This window comes from Papaver somniferum, chromosome 2 (genome assembly GCF_003573695.1).
Source record: "Papaver somniferum cultivar HN1 chromosome 2, ASM357369v1, whole genome shotgun sequence".
In the NCBI taxonomy this organism is placed as follows: Eukaryota; Viridiplantae; Streptophyta; class Magnoliopsida; order Ranunculales; family Papaveraceae; genus Papaver; species Papaver somniferum.
This window is the reverse complement of record NC_039359.1, coordinates 216,274,615-216,288,639: the sequence shown is the minus strand read 5'-3', so window position 1 is coordinate 216,288,639 and position 14,025 is coordinate 216,274,615. Positions and strand designations below refer to the sequence as shown.

Sequence of the window (14,025 nt, the reverse complement as noted above, 5' to 3'; positions counted from 1 at the left end):
CACTTTCTATCCTAGTCCGAAACCTTTAGCTATATAGGCTAGAAATCAAGACTTATAGTTTTGATCACTAACATTGATAAACATGCTTGAGATAGCAATGCATGCGAGTTCGACCTGCAATGCTCTAATAATCTCCCCCTTTTTAAATTTTAGTGGTAAAACTATTAATACATACGGAACACAAAAAATAAATAAATTAACTTTTGTAGCTCCTATTCCACATGTCTAATCTTCAACATTACTCGAAATCTTCGTCACTTCCAAGTACTCCAATGATCCCAAAGGTTGTAAGTTTAGCATCGTCGTTGTTGAAAATTCGTAGCTATAACAACAAGAAAACAATGGTTCTCAATCATTGTTATACAGTGTCATAGTATCATTACACAACGTCAAAGTCCAATTGTATCACAACTTCAACAACAATACTATGGTGATATGTATCACTCCCCCTTAGTAAATATTCCATCTCACGTGGAAACCACTCCCCCTTACATAATGATCCGAAAACCACATGTATTTGTAGTGTGAACTACATATTAATTCTCCCCCTTTTTGTCAATAAAATTGGCAAAGGTACAAGAACGAGATCCTAATGAAATTTCCGAAAGAGACATTTCTTGACCAAAAGAACGCAAAAATATCAACTTGTTCTTTGGATGCAATCATAAAGCTGAAGCTAAATGCATTCATCAAGGAGTTTAAAGATACAAGATAACCCCTATAATATTCCACATCCGCACTCCCCACAAGGATTTGGCAATTAAGCGCAAGTCCAAAAGAACTCTCCCCCATTAAATGTCATTCCCGAAAGAACAACAAGAGAGACCTTAATTTCGAAAGAAAAGAAGGATTTCTTTGGACATAACAAATCACATACAAGTATGAATTTGAATCCAAAATACTCAATTAAATTAACCACAAGAGAACTCATGATTAAATTAATCGAAAATGCTCAACCATAAGTGAACTTATGGAGACTCAAAAATATACAATTAGATTAATCACAAGAAAACCCATAATTAATCTAATCGAAATACACAACCAAACTAATCACAAAAGTAATCAATTTAATTGGTCATGCTCGACATAAGAAAACTTACGGAGCAACAACTAAATAACCAAACAAGATGATTAATTTAGTTGAAAATGCTCGACATAAAGTACCTCAGGGAACTACAACATAGCTAATCATAAGAATAATCAACTTGGTTGTATATTGCTCAACATAATACACTTTACGGAGCCTCACAGTAATACATAAAATATGGATCAGGGAAGATCAATTACTGCGGAATACACAAGGATTCATTCTATTTTCCATCACTATTCGCATAACAACATTCAATAGACATAATCCTTGCAAACAAAAGATTTTAACCTATCTTCCATCAATAATTGACAATATAGGCTTAACTTTTGTATTTGTCAAAAGTCCATTCATTCTTTTATCAATACATGAATATCGACGTACGAAAGACTTTACTTTTGACAATATATGGGACAGTCAAGTTCACAGACGTAAACACACAAATCCCATAATAATATTGCAATATATAAAACCATAAAGATTAATACTGCAAAAATCATCTTCCAAACAAATTTAGAATTTAAACCAAGAAATCTAAAACATGAAGATGAAAACGTTGGACATAGCTATGTGTAATCACAATAATGGCTATTCCAAACACTAGTTATTCTTCTAATCAAAAACAAATAAAATAGAAGATTTACTAGGCAATAAGACCTTTAAAGAATTCTTTATCGTCCCTGAACTCCTTGTCGTCAACAACCATTGGGATATAAGGTTCATTAAGGTAGGAGTTTATATCAATAAACCTTCTCGGCTGATGTTGTCGAACCATGGCCTTCTGAATCTCATGAGTCTTATATACAAAAGCCTTTATTTGTTGAATCCCGTTTCGCATCTCCTTCAACTCTTCAAAACACCAGAAAATTTCTGAGAGTTTGAAGGAACGACTCTTGGCTTCCTCACATTCCTTCTTTTTCTTTTCAAGGTAGGAGATGAGGGAGATTTTTCTTTTTCCTTCATGATTGATAGCTTAACAATCATATTAACATCTTTTCTATCAGAAGACATCATGCTTGTAGTATCCATACGTATGGGTTTGTGAGAAGAATTCACAAATTGTACTCAACAAGTAGTCTTGAGATAAAAAGAGGTTTTGAGAAAGGAAAAAGGAATGTAGGGTTTCGGAACCTTTAAACAGGTTCGTACACGTCCAACTCATAACCCTATAAAGAGTCGAATCGTCGATAATAACCCTCCTTTGTTGATAGACAGGGAAGAACAAAAAAACTAAGAACAAGAAAGAAAACTTTTCCTAAAGCCTGAGAGGTACAAAATCATTGTCTCTTTTGATCAGGCACATGAGACAAGATTTTCATCAATCAACACAATTAAATTTCATTGTGGTGAACATCAATTTTTCCACCATTTTCCTCATGAGACGAATCCTCAGACTTCTGTCTATCAAACTGACTCGACCATACTTTCTTCTCTAATGGTCTTGGTTTATCTTTGGAAACTAACTTCTTAGACGAAGATAAGATCCTACATACCTTATCGGTCTTCTGAGCAAGTTTAAGCTTCCTTGCTAAATGATTTGCTCTTCGTTGAAGTTTGTTGACGTGCCTCAATTGGTGTTTGTACTTGTAACACCTTGAAAGTTCATGACCCTTCAGAGAACAATACGAGCACGTCAAATTAGGATAAAAGTCAGGCTTCTGAGATGTGCACGTAGCTAGACACATGGTGGAACCTGGAACATTACAAACAGAGTTTCCAAGAACTGGGTCAATTTTTTCTTCCAGATTAGTTGTGTTCTCTTCTGAAAGAATATTGAGACTGATGTATGTATTGCTATAGTTATCAAAATCAATATTTTCGCAAAGTAATGCAACACTTGATTTCTCATCTTCATTAGAATCATAGTTATCAGACATTTCATCAAGAGATCGTGGACCCGATTAAAATTAATCGACGGTTACGCGATGAATCGGTTGAAGAAAAAAAAATCTCCTTCATTCGTTAATGGAGAAAATGGACGACCAAAGAGAGGGGGAGAGGAGGAGAAAAAGAAGAATTTTGTTTGAAAAGAAATTGGGGCCTCGCTCAATTAGTAATAGGATTTTAGGGTTAGATATTAGACAAGGATAAAATAATTATTTCACCATCATTTTGGAAGCTCCGTATACTTTTTGGTGTGGGTATAAATTGCGACCTGGTCTCCAATTATTTTCCATGGCCCCAATTAAGCAGTGTTAATTAGCTAGACTGATAGTCAATTTACCTTGAATATTATTGGCATTAAGTATCTTCTTGGATGTATTTTAGAAATGAGAAATAGAACTGACAGATTGCATAGATATGAATATTAGTTAACTACACCAGTAACAATCCCTATTACATTTTTGTGCATATTTATTAAATTGCTCGCACATCAATCAGTAATTAGAGATGGTCCCTTAACATTTACATGTCAACAGCTAGGTCCAATAATTAAACCTAAACGAAATAACCATGGGTTCTTCGCAACTATTTCCATCTGTCTTGTGTCTGATCATCATAACATTTTCCTCCACCAACATTGCGGTAGCGCGTTCTCATTTTGGGAAAGCAGTTCAAGATTCAGATAATACTGCCACTACTACTATCGATGCAAGTTGCCCTACTACTGAAACAAACAGTACTACTGATACTATTCCTACTACAGGTACAAGCTGTCCTATCACGGATACAAACAGTACTACTACTACAGGTACGAACTGTCCTATAATTCCCACAACCGATACAAACAGTACTAGTGCTCCTAATACAACTCCAACTTCCGATACCAATAGTAGTACTACTACTCCTAATACAACTCCAACTTCCGATACCAACAGTACCACTACTACTACTACTACTCCTGAAACAATTCCACCTACCGAAACAAACAGTACCGCTACTATTCCAACTCCTACCGAAACTTTCCCATGTCTGTCGAAGAAAAAGATTTCTTCCATTAATTGCTTAACGATGGCACAAGGATATTCTACCGACTGTGTAGCGCTCCCAAATGTTGATTCCGTTTCATGTAGCCTACCTGCAATGCCTTGTCTTTCACTTTCAGATATTAGGAAGCTTCCTTGTATGCCACCTCAAGATTCATCAAGCGGTTCTTGTATTTCACTTACGAATGTCCCCAACGTTTGTTCACCAAATAATATGCCAACACGTTAAGCACGTATACCACCACTACTGCTGCAGCAGCAACATGTGCGAGTTACTTATTATCTAAATATTGGCTATTTATATCTATCTGGTGAGTCATGGTTGGCCTCATCAGCCCGAATATCTTTTAACTGGCCGATCTAGCACGGATATACATCACTAATGAACACATTTTTGACAAATGGTCTGGGCTTTGATCCTCAGAGACTACAACAAACACAATTTGAAAGATTTATCTAAACAAAATCTCAGACAACCAACAACTGGGGGTATTATTCCCTGGCTGATGTTAAAACTTATAGATTTCTATAAGCTAGTGGATGAGAGAGTGCCAACTCTTCAGCAATTGAGCATAGCCATGGAACTTTATTAGCCAATCACAATATGGATACAGATATCTCTAGATAAGCTAACGGTTGATTTTCCCTTGCTGGTGTTAAAATTATTTGATTTTCACAAACTTGTGGATGGAAGGGTTGCTACTGTTCAACCGTTGAGCAGAGCCATGGAAGTTCATTAGCCAATTACAATGTGGATACAGATATCCGTAGATAAAGTTACCGTTTGATGCATGCTCCCTATTAATACAACCAAGCATCAACAGTCTGAAACCACAAACTCATCCTTCATTTCCTTTCACTGCTTCTTTCTAGATCTTATTTCAGTCACATCCTTCAATGGCTGCTTCAACAATGGCTCTCTCTTCTCCCTCTCTTGCCGGAAAGGCAGTGAAAGTAACACCATCCGTTCCAAAGGGTGAAGGAAGAATCACCATGCTCTTCCAGAAAAAGACAGTGGCAAAGCCTGCTAAATCATCCAAACCCGCAGTTTCATCTGACAGCCCATGGTACGGTCCCGACAGAGTTAAGTACTTGGGTCCCTTCTCAGGCGAGTCTCCATCGTATCTCAACGGTGAATTCCCTGGTGATTATGGTTGGGACACTGCCGGACTTTCTGCTGATCCTGAAACTTTCGCCAAGAACCGTGAGCTTGAAGTGATTCACTGTAGATGGGCTATGCTCGGAGCTCTAGGATGCATCTTCCCTGAATTGCTCTCACGTAATGGCGTTAAATTCGGTGAAGCCGTTTGGTTCAAAGCCGGAGCACAAATCTTCAGTGAGGGAGGATTGGACTACTTGGGTAACTCAAGCTTAGTACATGCTCAAAGCATTTTGGCCATTTGGGCTACACAAGTTATCTTGATGGGTGCAGTTGAAGGTTACCGTGTTGCCGGTGGACCTCTTGGTGAGATTGTCGACCCACTTTACCCCGGTGGAAGTTTCGACCCTCTTGGACTTGCTGACGACCCAGAGGCTTTTGCTGAGTTGAAAGTGAAAGAAATCAAGAACGGAAGATTAGCAATGTTTTCCATGTTTGGATACTTTGTTCAGGCGATTGTTACTGGTAAAGGACCTCTAGAAAACTTGGCTGACCATCTTGCTGATCCTGTTAGCAACAACGCTTGGGCTTTCGCCACAAATTTTGCCCCCGGAAACTAAGTGTACATTCTATGAAAAATGTCGATTCATTAATTACCTGGTTATTCAAATACATTGTTGTTACTTATGTAATTGAGATAACTTCTGACACCTCTAAATTTTATGCCATTTTTTTTTGTAATTTGAGTTCATTTCATCATAATAAATCTCTTCATCTGGGTTTCACAAATTGATCTGCATTGCACAATCATAATTGACCCTGTGATGAGTTCTTTACAAGCTACTGCAATGTAATAATTGTTGCACCCTGCTAAGAATCTGGTTGGTAAATTAAATAAAATAAGAAAATATTTATTTAGTTCAATACAACGAATGATAGCTAGTATGATACTACTAGCTAGATTACTAGCTATATTTCTTTGCGAGCCTTGAGCCATCCAAAAGCATTCGACAGTAATTAAATATACGAGTTAGCAATGGCTCTTTCATAATGCCATCGTTTGCAATGAATTCAAGAGCCGTCGACATCTTAGGAAGAGAAGGAATTGCTCCTTTCTATGTTGTTGACAATGCTCCGTATGAACTAGCTAACGTAAGCGTCTTCCTTAGTTTATCTTCGTCCTAATCAAAATACGCAAGTAACCCATATTAAAAGAATTGTTTGGGAAATTATTCGAGCTAGTTTTTTCGTTAAAATGGAAATGTATGAACAAAGGATTGCCTCAATGAGAGAAGGGTCTTGGGCAATTGAGTGAAGAAGTGCCCCCATGAATGCATCACCAGCTCCTGTTGTATCAACTTTCTTAAGTGAATAGCCTTTCACTTTGCCTCCTTTGAATTTCTACACATAAAATGCCAATCGATCAACACAAACTTATTAACTACGTACAACTTCCAAAAATTGAAAGATTGGTAACGCGTCAAGCAAGGGAGGCCGATAGGTCCAACATCCAGGCGGTTCAGGATAATAGGGTAAATGAGAAGTGTAAAACCTTGGTGTAGTATGTAACACCGTCCTTTCCTTAGGTGACAACCAGCAATTTCAAGCCGTCAAACCAGAATGTTTTGAGAATATCATCTTCGTTTAATGGATCTCCGTTTTCCATAAGAAACTCGACTTCGTTGTCGCTAACCTACAGGTGAAACATTCATGCATAAGTCTATATATGTTAAGCTAGCTTAACGAGTCCATTTATGATATGATAATAAGTAATTAATATAGTGATCACTTCATAAACCTTGATAATATCAGCTTCTTTCCAAATGCTCATAATGGCTTCTTTAGCACTCTCGGCTGACGGCCATAGTGGCAACCGAAGATTCGGATCGTATGAGAGTAGTGCACCGGCTTGTTTAGCTATTTTCATGGCAGCCAAATGAGTGGAACGACATGGCTCTGATATCAAACTTATGGAACCATAATGAAAGATCTTTGCTTGCTTTATCAGTCTGGTGTTTAGTTCAGATTCTCTGAACATCATATCTGCACTAGGATTCCTGTAAAACATGAACCCCCTTTCACCACCCTATTAGGAAATATACTCTATATATTATGCATATATTCTGTTATAATCATTCTTAGGGAGTATATACGTATCTTAGGCAAGAAAGATATTAGATGTATACAGTATGATATCTTTTGGGTTGTTTTTATATGCTATGTACAGCATCTATATATTCTCTGCAATCGTAAGAGTTTAACCAAGATTGAATATATCAATTCTATTCTTCATACTCATTGTTTCATGGTATCAGAGCCAAAAACAAAATAATCAAATCTTTTATTCCGAGTTGTTCTTTCTTTTGTTTGTGTTTGTGCCGAAGCATTGCATCATGACTGGGAAAGAAGCTGAGAAAGAATCTGAAAAGAAAACGACATCCAATGGTGAAAAAAAAATTGATTCATCTTCACCGTATTACCTGCATCCTTCAGATCACACGGGTATGGTTATTTCTCCGGTGAAACTGAATGATGATAACTATGAGGAATGGTTTCGATCTATGCGTAATGCATTTCGAGCCAGAAGAAAATATTCTTTTTTGGAAGGGAAAATCACGCAACCTAAAGAAGATGATCCTGATATTGAAGACTGGTGGAGTGTTAATTCGATGCTTGTTGGGTGGATTGCTACATCCATTGAGCCGAATCTGCGATCAAAAATTACCTATTATGAGACAGCCAAGGAACTTTGGGATGATTTGAAGAATCGTTTTTCGATTGGGAATGGACCAAGGATGCTCCAATTGCGTTCAGATTTAGCCAAATGCAGGCAAGATGGACAGGCGATTGCTGCTTATTTTGGACGACTGAAAGTTCTTTGGGAAGAACTTAGTAATCATGTTAGACCTCCCATGTGCAGCTGTAATAAGTGTACATGTTCTCTTGCTTCCCAATGGGATAAACAGCGAGAAGAAGAACGTGTTCATCAGTTCTTGATGGGTCTTGATGATGCTATATATGGGACTGTTCGTTCTCATATAATTGCTCAAGATCCTCTTCCATCACTCAGTCGTGTATATGCATTGGTTGTGCAGGAGGAAAGACACCATACTATTGCTAGGACACGCGATGTACGTGTGGAAGCTGTGGGATTTGCAGTACAAGCTCCAAAGGCGACAAAAGGACCTACTTCTAGGATGTCCATAACATCTGTAGATAAACCAACTTGTAAGAACTGTGGTAAATCTGGTCATGAAACGGTAAATTGTTTCAAACTCGTTGGTTATCCAGATTGGTGGCTAGAAAAACATGGTAAAGGAAATGGAGGGCGTGCGTATCAAGGATCAAATAACAGCCAAGGAAAGACACGTTCTGCTGTTGCTAATGCCACTATTTTTCCAACCAGTGGTGGTGAAAATTTTAGTGGCATCTCCCTATCAACACAAGATCGGGCAGCACTTATGAATACTCTTACAGATTCTCAATTGACAGCCATAGCGAATGTGCTTAATTCATCGAACAAGGAGAGTTCGAAAGGAAATATTACTGGTAAGTGGATACTTGATACAGGGGCATCGAGACATATGACCGGACGTAAAGAATTATTACTTCACTTGCAGCAGATAGGCTTGTCTCCTATTGGACTTCCAAACGGCACATACTTGCACGCTCAATGCGAGGGAACTGTCGTGTTTGGGCCTAATTTAAAACTGAATCATGTTTTATTTGTTCCTGCACTCAATTGCAATTTAGTCTCCTTGGCATGTTTGATTAACGACATGAAATGCATGGTGACGCTAACTGATAAGCTATGTTTGATACAGGACCGCACTACGAGGACCTTGATTGGAGTGGGTGAGCAAGAGGATGGGGTCTATATATTTCGGAGTGCAACACCAACGATTGCAAATCGAGTAACTATAGGAAATACTTATCATTTATGGCATAAACGGTTAGGTCATGCGTCCAATAAAATTGTTTCATTGCTTCCTAATGTCAGTAAAGATAATTGTGAAAATTTTCGTGGTGAACCATGTGATGTTTGTTTGAAAGCAAAACAAACTCGTGATGCTTTTCCAATTAGTACTAATAAAGCTAATGACCTATTTGATTTAGTTCATTGTGATGTGTGGGGTGCTTATAGTACTCCTTCTTCTTGTGGTACACATTATTTTCTTTCCATAGTCGATGATCATTCTAGAGGTGTTTGGGTTTATTTGATGGCACATAAATCTGAAGTGACTCAAATCTTCAAAAAATTTTGTGCTATGGCTAAGACTCAATTTAATAAGCAGGTTAAAGTGGTACGAAGTGATAATGGTACAGAATTTCGACCACTGGTTCCTTATTTTTCTGAATACGGTATAGAGTTCCAGACCTCATGTGTAGATACGCCTCAGCAAAATGGGCGTGTTGAACGCAAACATCGTCATTTACTTAATGTCGGGCGAGCTCTACGGTTCCAAGCTAATTTGCCCTTAAAATTTTGGGGTGAATGCATTTTGAGTGCTGCATATATTATCAATCGTACACCTACTCCGTTGCTTAATGGAAAAACTCCATATGATTTATTACATGGAAAGCCTCCTCCGTATGCTCATTTGCGAATTTTCGGATGTTTGTGTTATGCTCATATAGTGCCTCGCGACAAGAATAAATTTAATCCAAGAAGTCGTCGATGTATCTTTGTTGGATATCCTCATGGAAAGAAAGGTTGGCGGGTTTTTGATTTGGAAAACCATGAATTTTTTGTGTCGCGCGATGTGGTATTTTTTGAAGATAAGTTCCCTTACCAGGAAATGACACTGGATACTCCACCAGCTGACTTTATGCAACCTCATGTATCTCCACTAATCGAGGATTGTCAAGATATGGGAAATGGGTCTAATTTTCCAACGGCAGTACATTCCCCCACTAATGGACATGATTTTTCTCCGTCCAATGATATGGATGTAAGAAAATCACCTACTTGTGTTGCTCATTTTCCAGAAGAAACAAGTTCGCTACATGACAGGGGGAGTATTAATTCTCAGTGTTCTCCACCCGTTGTGGATACTGAAAGTCATGAAGTTTCTGTCCGTCGCAGTGACAGATCCAAAATTCCTAATACTCGTTTACGTGATTACGTCTGCAACACAACTCGAATTATAGACCCCGCATCAACCTCATCACTCCCAAAAATGTCCTCAGGTACGCCTTATCCAATAGCTAATTATATTTCTTGTGCTAATTTTTCGGCGAAGCATGCGCATTTTTTGGCAGCCATTACTGCTTGCATTGAACCTACTAGGTATGTCGAGGCAGTGCGTGACCCACGTTGGATCGAGGCAATGATCAAAGAGATTGATGCGCTTATTAAAAATGGCACATGGGATATTGTTGATCTTCCTCCCGGCAAAAAGGAAATTGGTTGCAAATGGGTATATAAGATCAAGTATAATTCAGATGGTACTATTGAGCGGTTCAAAGCTCGTTTAGTTATTCTTGGTAATAATCAAGTGGAAGGTGTTGATTATCATGAGACCTTTGCACCTGTTGCTAAAATGGTTTCTGTTCGGACATTTTTAGCGGTTGCTGTTGCTCGTGATTGGGAGCTACATCAGATGGATGTAAATAATGCTTTTCTTCATGGTGATCTTGATGAGGAAGTGTATATGCAACTTCCACCTGGTTTTTCTAGTAATTCTCCCTGTAAAGTGTGTCGTCTACGTAAGTCTTTATATGGTCTTCGTCAGGCTCCTCGCAATTGGTTTGCTAAGCTTGCAGGTGCTCTAAAAAATTTTGGGTTTGTGCAATCATATGCCGATTACTCACTATTCACATTAAAACGTCATGACAGTGAGCTTCACGTTTTAATTTATGTTGATGATTTGATTATTTCTGGGAACAATTCCGCTGCTATTGCTTCTTTTAAAGCCTATTTAAGTCAATGCTTCCATATGAAGGATTTGGGAATCCTCAAGTATTTTCTGGGAATTGAAATATCCCGAGGACCTGATGGCTTGTTCTTGTCACAGAGAAAATATGCACTAGATATATTATCTGAAACGGGGCTTCTTGGAGCGAAGCCAGCTAACTCTCCCATAGATGAACATCATCGTCTAGCTCTTGACGACGGGCCTATGTATTCGAACCCATCTCAGTATCGTAGACTCATTGGGCAGTTGATTTACTTGACTATTACTCGTCCGGAACTTTGCTATTCAGTTCATATTTTGGCTCAATTTTTGCAATCTCCTCGTATGTCTCACTGGGAGGCGGCTATTCGGGTTCTTCGTTACATCAAGGGTCATCCTGGCCAAGGTATTTTATTACGTAGGGATAGTGCTCTACATCTTATTGCATATTGCGATTCTGATTGGGCTTCATGTCCACTTAGTCGTCGTTCTCTTACAGGCTATTTTATATTTTTGGGAGGATCTCCTATATCTTGGAAAACTAAGAAGCAACATACTGTTTCACGATCCTCTGCCGAAGCAGAATATCGTTCTATGGCGTTCACTTGCAGTGAGCTCACCTGGCTCAAGTCTCTATTAAAGTCTCTTGGTGTTTTCCACTCACAACCCATGCAACTTTATTGTGACAGCCAAGCCGCACTTCATATCGCTGCCAATCCTGTTTTTCATGAGCGCACCAAACACATAGAGATTGATTGTCATTACATTCGTGATCATATTCAGGCTGGTACCATTGTCACTTCTCATGTTCGTACAACTGCGCAACTAGCTGACATTTTCACCAAGGCGCTTGGACGTCCACAGTTCGAGTTTCTTCTTCGCAAGTTGGGCATTCGCGACCTTCACGCTCCAACTTGAGGGGGAGTATTAGGAAATATACTCTATATATTATGCATATATTCTGTTATAATCATTCTTAGGGAGTATATACGTATCTTAGGCAAGATATTAGATGTATACAGTATGATATCTTTTGGGTTGTTTTTATATGCTATGTACAGCATCTATATATTCTCTGCAATCGTAAGAGTTTAACCAAGATTGAATATATCAATTCTATTCTTCATACTCATTGTTTCACACCCTTTGTTAATGTTACAAACGCCAAATCCGTTCTGGCATCATCGTCAAAACACACTCCGTCACTATTTACGCCGTTCTGTTTCAATATATCGACAAGCATCTTCCCGAATCATCGTTTCCTACCTGTTCATTTACATATTAAAGCTAAGGAGAATAGAGAAAAGTGAGAGTGAGAGTGAAAGATGAAATTAACCTTGCCCATGAAAGCGGAGGTACCATCAAGTCTGGCAATGGCACAAGCAACATTAGCAGGAGCACCACCAGCAGCCTTGACGAAAGTCCTTGTATAAGCATTTCTCCGAATGACACAACTAGTCGAGAATTAGTCGATGAAATAGTCATTTTATTCTCTTAAACTATCGAACTAATTGTACAATCCTAAAATCAGAACTAGTGATATTAATAGCAATGTTCACATTGAGAGACAAAGGGTCTTAAATAGGTTGTCTAACGGACAAAACATTGCCGTACAATTTACGTAAAAAATATGCATCAACGGACAGCTATTTTGATATCATACTCAAACTATACCTAAGCTCTCCTCAGTGATATAAGTATATACCGCAAAAAAGCCAAAAACGAATGGTGCATATATAAAATAAAGTGTTTGCTTTGTTATATAAAATTAAGTTATCTGCAGAAAAGAATGGTGCATATACAGATAAACACTCTTCAATATTTTATGATCAACCAAAAGAAATGAATGGAACAATTTTACTTTGGAAACTTAACATTCTTACAAGTATAACTTGATACAAAAGGAAAGAACACTAACATTTGGCATTTTTCACGCGCCTTATAACCTTATTCAAGACGTAGAGATTATAGGAGGAGGCAAACCAAAATCCTATATAGCCTATATTCTCCCTGTAGACAGAAACCAAAATCCTCCCAATATTTACATTACGTCTTGCACTATTATTATTAGTTCATTCTTGAGTTCAGGGTGATAAAAACATGTCAGTAATAGGAAAAAAATGAGAGCTTCTCTCTCTTCAACCTTTCTCCTTTCTCCACATTACTTCAACCCTGTTAGGATTTAGATCTCTTAGAAACCTAATTAGTCCCAACCTTTTCTTTCCATCATCCTCTCACCCATCATCCTCTCTTCCATCATCCTTTCCTTTCCATTCTTTGTTCCAATCATGAATAATCATTATGTCCAGATCGAGAAAAAATTCTTTAGGTTCTCGCGTAGCAAATCAATTCCCTCAGTCCCCATCACCTTGACAGAATTTCATACCCATAGCTCCATAAATGCAACTTTCACCATCTCCTTAGTAACTGATCTCCAGCACATGATGTTTGAAGCTGCAAAAAATGGTGATAGTGGAAGAAATGTATGGAAGTTTCATGATAACAGAAATTGGTTTTGTGCTACCAAGCTAACAAATGCTCATGGTTTTTACATAAACATCCTGTTGGCAAAACCTAGTCCTAAATATGATCCAATCTCTATTTTCTTTCCAGCTGGTAAAAACTTTGAAGGTTGGTTCGAAATCTCTTCAGCATTGGAAACCATCATATCACCTACAAACCCCTCTACAAACCCTAAAAATCCCATTCCAAACAATCCATCTTCCACAATAGTTCACTCTAAAACCTATGCTCAATCAGTTAGCCAAGCTCAGTCCATACCGAATGCAAAACCACTCCTGAAACCTAAACTTTGCAATGTCAATAACAAGTCTCATTACCACTGTAATGGATTTGCTGCTCCTGTATCTTTTGAATCCAAAAATTCAAAATATTGCAAGTATCTAAACATTAAAGATAACGGTAATAGGATAAGTAGGTGGAAAGATGTTTTCGTTATCTCTGCTCCGATTCCAATACATTCATGGAATAGAATTGGCGTTGATCTAAGTGATC

The 14,025-nt window shown here is 38.1% G+C and overlaps 2 protein-coding genes and 1 pseudogene across 2 annotated transcripts; 2 read left to right on the top strand and 1 right to left on the bottom strand.

Moving 5' to 3' along the window:
* Nucleotides 1-3,529: 3,529 nt before the first annotated feature.
* On the top strand, nucleotides 3,530-4,278 carry LOC113350514 (uncharacterized protein PB18E9.04c-like). Its single transcript, XM_026594663.1, has 2 exons — nucleotides 3,530-3,653; nucleotides 3,735-4,278. Exons 1-2 carry the CDS (start codon nucleotides 3,542-3,544, stop codon nucleotides 4,241-4,243), a joined length of 621 nt encoding a protein of 206 aa, XP_026450448.1. The 5' UTR covers nucleotides 3,530-3,541; the 3' UTR covers nucleotides 4,244-4,278.
* A 434-nt stretch (nucleotides 4,279-4,712) lies between these two features.
* Nucleotides 4,713-5,898, top strand: LOC113350511 (chlorophyll a-b binding protein of LHCII type 1-like). Its single transcript, XM_026594661.1, has one exon. It carries the CDS (start codon nucleotides 4,912-4,914, stop codon nucleotides 5,731-5,733), a length of 822 nt encoding a protein of 273 aa, XP_026450446.1. The 5' UTR covers nucleotides 4,713-4,911; the 3' UTR covers nucleotides 5,734-5,898.
* LOC113350509 lies at nucleotides 5,848-12,495 on the bottom strand (annotated as a pseudogene).
* Between the last annotated feature and the right edge of the window lie 1,530 nt (nucleotides 12,496-14,025).